This window comes from Saccostrea cucullata, unplaced genomic scaffold (genome assembly GCF_032062105.1).
Source record: "Saccostrea cucullata isolate Sc308-1 unplaced genomic scaffold, CSIRO_AGI_Scuc_v1 ctg9207, whole genome shotgun sequence".
NCBI lineage: Eukaryota > Metazoa > Mollusca > Bivalvia > Ostreida > Ostreidae > Saccostrea > Saccostrea cuccullata.
Genome location: NW_026925423.1, coordinates 1 through 7,799, shown reverse-complemented (window position 1 = coordinate 7,799; position 7,799 = coordinate 1). Strand labels below are relative to the sequence as shown.

The window sequence follows — 7,799 nt, the reverse complement described above, 5'->3', positions numbered from 1 at the left end:
CACAAGCATTAGAAAAAAATATGTGATTGAGCTTTCATTTCCTCAACAATTTCCCTTGAGTACCTGCATAGTTTGAGTTACCTTATCTACTTAACATCAAAACACCATTTCTTGTCAAGCTTAAAATCTATTAAACAAGTAAAGAATATTTTATTTTTAATTTTAAAACCAAAAACTACTTATGAGATATAGTCTGTTATTAGTGACTCTCAATCCCGTTCTTTACAGTCCAGATAAAGTTAACTTTTCGTCTATAATCTTCTTCCCGTCCTTCCGTATAGCCTTTTTACAGAGGTCTAACTGTCTGAAATTTCAATTTGCTATTTGTGGGCGAATGTCACGAGAAGTCTAGTTTACTACATGTTTTATTATGCATATTTTGGATCTATGTTGCTGATATCTCGAGCATTACACATATTTTAACGAAATTGTGGTGCGCCGTCAATTCAGGAGACGTCATTTTTACGGGAATGGCATCAGACAAAAATCACTATATTCCTGTTAGTACTTCAAATATTACGTCCGAAATCTAAATACATAATAATAGAACACTTTAAAGGTATATTTGAGAAAATTGTTGAAAAATATCGCGAATTTTAGAAAATCAATGAGTTAAATATTTGAATCCGCATGCTTTTGCTTCAATTTTTTTGTCGTGCGCCATACCTCTCCATCAACGATATCAACATACCGATAACGGAGTTTTATGAAGAGACTTACTTTTACAATTGACGACTGACTTTTACAATTTAAACATATACAAACTCTAATCACTAAAATGTAAAAGTCTGCTGTCAAATGTAAAAGTAAGTCTCTTCATAAAACTCCAATTTTAGTAGAATTTTTTAAACCTCCTTACTTCGCTACTCTAGTGCAGATGCTCTAACCACTTTGCCACGTGGGCGACTTTAACATAAATGTAATCAGAAATACATGTACGTATTCTTGTCTTGTAAGCTATAAAAAATATATATCCTTATTTAAAGTGATCAAAATTTTTTATACATATATATTATCTAATTAAGACTTTCAAGAGAAATTCAATTTTTGTGGTAGATGTATCACCCAGGAAGAAAAACAATGGTATTAAAATGTGTCGATGTAATTTAAATTTTATAACCATTCTTGTGGGTAAAATGTGTGCATTGGTATGCTTTAGTGAAAAACGAAACAGGTTAAATGAATCATGAATGCTTGTCACTGGATATTGTATGTATGTTTCTACATGTATTACTATGAGAAGGCATGGACAGTTACAGAGAAATCGAATTTATGTCCTTTCTGCAACTGCACCTATTTCAAAAAAGGTTTAAAAATCGATTGCAGTGCTCGACTAACCAAGACATTTAAAATTAACTCACTTCCAGAGGATACGGTGTGGATAGATTTAAGTAAAAATAATATAAAAGAATTTCATTGGAGATTTCCAAAGAAAATCGAATTCATTAATTTGTCAAGAAACAATATTTCTGCTCTCCCAGGTAATCCATTCAATGGACTAGAAGTTTTAAAACATCTAGATCTGGAGCAAAATTATCTCACGCTATCGGAATCCATTTACTACCCTAACTTATTTCTTTCTCTGAGCCGACTGGAATCTTTGAACATTAAGATGAATTCAAAAATTAGCCTCAGTTCAAGTTCAATTGACAGTGCTTTTTCCAAACTTGTTTCGTTAAAAACACTCAAAATTGACATTCCTTTCAATTTTAGTTTTGGTGTCGAATTCAAACAACTTCAAAACTTTTCCATTCTTGACATATCAGGAATAACAGGTTTTTGTAATATTAAAAGTTTATCTGAAGATTTCTTCTTGAATACGCCTTTTCTGAGGGATATTGATATCAGTGCTTGTAAGATATCTAATGTTGATAGAGGACCCTTCAAACTGCTTAAGCACTTGGAAAAACTTGATATTTCTCACAATAAGGAACTAGGATTTGCCTCTCTCCCGAACATTACCTTTGGTTTGAACGAAACATCCATTAGAGTTTTGCGTGCAGATGATATACACTGTTCACTTGGTGTTGGAACGATGATGACAATTTCCCATATCAAAAACTTGCGTAAAACAAAAATCATCGAGGCCTCTTTTGCACAAAATAGAATGGAATTAATTGGCAGTGGTGTTTTGCCAAATATGCCTCCAACACTTGAGAAGCTGTCATTCGCTTTAAACCGACTCACCACAGGAAAATATCTTTTTGAATTTTCCTCTCTGCGTAAATTGAAGGAATTTAACATGACGTTGCTTTTAAGACCTACAAAACATTCTCAGGATCTCTTTGAGAGATGCTATGAAAAGAAGGATTTTACAGTCTTAGTTGAGTCAAGTAAAAGTCAGAACCAAGGATATTCAGGCTTACAGAGGTATAATCGTTTGTCAAATATCACAGTGTTCATCCCTCCAAATCTTGAAACAATCTATGCCAATTCAAGCAAACTATACGGAATGGTTCCAAAACTTGCCATGAAATCAAAGAGTTTGAAAAATATCTACTTACAAAACAATTTGCTTTTTTCATGGGACAATCCTATATTTGGGTTCCAACTGGTTGAAAAAATAGATTTATCGAATAATTTTTGTTCCAGAATATCCCCATATTTCTTTGCAAGCTGTTTAGCATTGAAATACCTAAATATTGCTAGAAATTTATTGTCACAATCGCTTGAAAATGATACCGGTAGTTGCCAAATATTTAAATATCTGCGACAAGTAGAGGAAATAGATTTATCAAACAACAAACTTGTTCATTTACCAAACTGCACTTTTCAAAATATGGCGAAACTAAAAATACTAAGAGTTAATCACAACCATCTGAGAGAAGTTAACTTTAGAATTAGTCACATGACTAAGCTTTCTTATTTTGATCTCTCCGATAACAGATTAACGGGCTTCACATATAATACCATCCTTACATTAACTGAACTATTCAAAAGATCAAAGGTATTGATAAATCTTCAAAACAACAACTTGTATTGTAGATGCGAAAATTTGGAATTCCTGACATGGTTGTATAATAACAGAATGCATTTTTTAGGTCTTGAATACTATACTTGTTCTGATCGTACCAATCATTTCGATTTTCAAAAAATGGACCAATCTCTCAAAAGACTTAAACTAAATTGTATGAATTTTAACATATGGATTGTCATAGCAACTATTATAATCACCCTTGTTACAAGTGTCATACTTGTAATAATCTTTCGGAAAAACATCTGGCACATAAGGTACTTCCTGTATAAATGTAAACGACTTAATGATTCTATAAGTTCATCTACGAGACCAGAAGATTTTAATAATCTTCCTGATGATGCAGATTTAGTGGGTGCCGGAGCTAAAGAAAGCTATGAGCAAAGCAGATACAATAATAAAAACCCGGCTAAACCGCAATATTCTTTTCATGCTTTTATATCCTATGTCGGAAAAAATAGAGGGTTCGTATTCCAAAAGATGAAACCAATATTAGAATCTAAAGGTTTGAAGTTAATAATTCGTGATATTCACTTCGAAATTGGTAATTCTAAAATTGACAACATCATGAAAGCCATCAGCAGGAGTAACAGAACTATTTGTGTTGTGTCAAAAGAGTATCTCAAATCAAAATGGCGGACATATGAATTAAATATGGCAAAAATGGAAGGAATAAATAAGAGAGGATCTTTAGGATATGTCCATCTAATTCTGATGCCTGATTTGTTTGAAGGGGGCTGTGACACAGCTATAAAAGATTTTATAGAGGAAAAATATTTTCTTGACTATCCACCGGAAGATTCATCCTTGCAGAAGGAATTCTGGGAAAATCTTTCTTCTATTATAAGGAGTCCATGCTAATACCACCATGAAAAATGAAAAAAATAACGAAAATTCAAATAATAATCTTATGTTATACAGCAATGAATCCTTATCAAGAACTGAGTATAATATTAAATTTCATAATATGTATTTGACTTTAAACCGGTTTGATTTCTGTTCTAGCTTTTAAACGGTCACATCCGAAAGAGATGTTATAAGTGTGACAGCATGGGTATGAATTTATCTTACCACCTTAGTAATCATCACATCATAACGAATGAAAATGCTAGACAATCATAATCGTCACATTCTCGTAAAAGTTGAAAAAAAAAATATATTGCTCAATTTTGCTTTATAAACTCGTCAGATTTATGTCAGCGCTTCTCTCTCCTGAACATGAGCGATGAATGCCCTTTTCCAGCATGTATTTGACTTTAAACCACTTAATCCTTTCAACTGGCCTTCTTTCTTTAGTTTATCTTAGTTTTCTCCAATTAAAGATAACGAACATTTTCAGAATCTCAGACGCATAACCTTGTATTTAAATAAGTGGACTACAAACAAAAGACAGTTAGCGGGGAACGTAAAGAAAATGTTTTGAAACTTACTTTAAAACATGCACTCATTGTCTCTGACATCTATTTAAAGTAAGTTTCAAACAATCATAAATCGATAAAAATTTTAAAGATTGATAGATAATTAAAAATAAAATTCGATTTTGGTAGAATTTTTCAAATAAGTGTATATTAAAGAACATTTGAATTCTTTTTTTATTGCGCTTACTTTATTCTTGAAAGTTTTTGGCTTTGACAATTGCAAGTGATTCTTGGAAATGAAGATTGATTGATTGATTGGACTATTTATTTCACTGATATGGAGACCCGGTGAAGGGCTACAAATTTAGGCCTACCACCTTTGAGCAGTAATCATCACATCATACCGAATACAAATACTAGGCAATCATAATGTTCACATTCACGTAAAAGTTGAAAGAAATATACTGCTCAATTTTGCTTTGTCAAAATTTATGTCATAAAGACATCAAGTAGATGTCTGAAAATCTCGCGGTTAAAAGCTCCTGCACAGATAGCGATGCAATGCAGTTTTTATCAAGCATGTTTCAACCCTCGGTGCTCAGAAAGAAGCAAAAGACGCTCTTCAATGTTTGTTTTACAATTACTCTTTTAAGTAAATAAATGTTTTATCCCATTTCTGATCGTTTGTAGAACTCATTTTTGGGTATGACCCTTAGTATACTGGGAAAATGGCAGATCCAATGATTTCCCGGTCTTGTTTCTTCCTTCTGAAAGGTGTTTTTCCAAGTTTGGAAATTGAAACAAGTCAAAAGGTCAACTATCTGGCGAATATTGTTAATGTGAAAAAACATTAACTTTCTGTTTATCCCGAAAACCCCTTACCTCTTCAGGGCATGCAGGTTTGGACGCTGTCTTGAAGAAATTCAATGTTATGGATTCCTGATTCTGGGTCCTTCCTCAAATAAACCTTTTGATTATTTGGCCTAAAAGTGCTTTCTAGACTCCTCCAGATATTAAAAAATACGATTTTGAACAGCAATACCACTAAAGATTAAGAAAATTACATATAAATCTGTCATTTGTGCTCTGCATACCTGTTAACTTGAAATTTCCGTTTTTATCAAGACATCATAAAAAATTTAAAGATTAGCAATAGATAATTAAAAATCTAAAAATGAAACAATTTTGGTGGTATTGATATTTTAAAAAAAGAATTTTGTACCTGTATATAAATTTTTCAAAATATTAGGTATTACAGTAAAACTTTTTTTACTCAATAATTTCTTAAATACAGTGTAAACTTCCCCGATGTGATGTCTATCAAATTTGCTTTGTCTTAAAGTCCCATATATCATCAAATATTTTCCTTGATTTTAACACAGTACAAAGTTGTTATAAATTTTGTTCTATTCCATTTTTAACGCAAAATATAATTTTTTATCATTGAATCCATCTGCTCTTTTGTCTATAAAACAGGCATTGGTTTTGTAAATGTCACATATTTCAGTAAATATTTCTTTGCAGTTTTAACAAAGTTTTTGGCAGCTTTAATGAAAAAAAGTTCACTCTCAATTGCAAGTATTCCTTTGCCATTCATTTATATTGTGTACTTAAATGCCCTTGAAAATCCCAGTTCTCACGATGAAACTATGTGATGAAAAGTGGTCACATAAACTGTTATAAATTCATGAAAGATTCAATAATGAAAGAAAGACAAGTTTAATGTCATATGATATCTGTAATATATATCATATAGTTCAGGACATTATTTATTGAACAGCCCTCGTATATTGAATAGTTTCAAATTATTTTAAGCCGCCTCCACCCTAAAGGCCGTATTTTCCCTCTCTAGGTAGTCTAATTCTGTCAGTATCTTCTCTTATTTGTTTTGAATTTGTTTATGTTTATTTTCAGTTTCATACCACAAGGTTTTTATTATTATGTAATCAGTTACGCCACATATTATTTAATCAATGTTTACTTATCAATTATATTCATTATTTGGCTTCCTTTTGTTGTGATTTCTTGAGACACATAAAGTTATTAATTAATTATTTAACGGATATCTATACTTATGATAGCATAATTAATTACAAGTATTTGAAATTATTACATAATTAATTACAAGTATTTTAAATGATTAAAGTCACATTCGAGGCAAAGTGCAACATAGCTAAGTGTGTTGTTGTATATTTAAACGGAGAGTGAAGGCAGATTCTTGAAATGCTGCGATAGCGTTATTTTTTAATAACTGAAAAACTTATTAAATAATTAATAAGTCTATTTTTAAGAATCAAATTCACGCTAATGTTGAATGTACAGGTATTAAATGCATATATATTTTCATCATTAAGAAATCAATTCATTGAAAAACATAATGACTGTTTAATCGTTTTGATTGAAATACCGGGCATAAATAAAAGAAACTGAATTATTCATTTATATTTGTTTTAAGCTTTGAATGAATAGGATTTTATCCCCCCAAAATTTCCAGAAGTTGGGATTTTAAACCATATTGAAAATATTCCATACCATTGCCCTTTTTAAAATATTAATTTATTAAAAATATATATTATGCTTAATATTATATTATCTTCCGGTGTTCTTCCTTTGCTTTGAAATGACAATTTTAAAGTCTTCGATTGATATAAATATAACTTTTAATTCTGAAAGCAGTAATACACGTTAGCAGGCTATTGTAACAAGTGTCTTTTTGAAACATTTTTTATTTATTAACATGTTTTATTGATTAAAAGAAAATGTGTCAGAAAGACACAAGGATGCCGTTTTGCTCAGGAGTAATTACTAATTCAATGTTTCAAAAAACAGAAACATCTTTTTCCAATGTTATAGGAAAATTAAGTATAAAAAAATAATAGTTCAATTTTGATGAATATTAGGAGGAAATGAGTCATGGATTATTTTGACAATTTTGAAGTACTGTAAACTTTCGGATTTAAAAATCTCAAGTACTTTGTAAAACTCCCAATCACTTAAACAAAATAGTGTAAATAAATACTTGGATATTCCATAATATTGTCAATAGTATCAAGGGTCAATATCCCACTGGGATATAAACACTTCAGGCTACACGCTATTTAACAGGATATAATATTAGAATAGCGTCTTCAGTTTATCGAAGATTTATTTTTTCTTTTTAATGACCACCTCAAAGCTAAGTATGAGCTCTTACTTTTCTAATTTAAAAAAAAAACTCGTTTACAAACAGGAAGTAGAAAACCTTGCTTTGTAAAATAAATATAGATTAACGTCTTGTGTTTGTATTGTTTTGAACATATTTTATTGGCAAGCAAAGGGATAAGTAACACATTCTAACAACTTATATTACATGTTCTTCTCCTTAAAAACACAAAGTACATGTAATTGTCATGCAAAATATTGACAAAAAGGTATGCAGATAAAAGTCAATAATATATCTAGCTAAATCTACAAATCATTTATAAATT

The 7,799-nt window shown here is 30.7% G+C and overlaps 1 protein-coding gene across 1 annotated transcript; it reads left to right on the top strand.

The window, feature by feature from the left end:
• The first annotated feature begins 2,107 nt into the window (after positions 1-2,107).
• Positions 2,108-3,835, top strand: LOC134268820 (uncharacterized). Its single transcript, XM_062751065.1, has 2 exons — positions 2,108-2,370; positions 3,232-3,835. Exons 1-2 carry the CDS (start codon positions 2,108-2,110, stop codon positions 3,833-3,835), a joined length of 867 nt encoding a protein of 288 aa, XP_062607049.1.
• Positions 3,836-7,799: the final 3,964 nt, after the last annotated feature.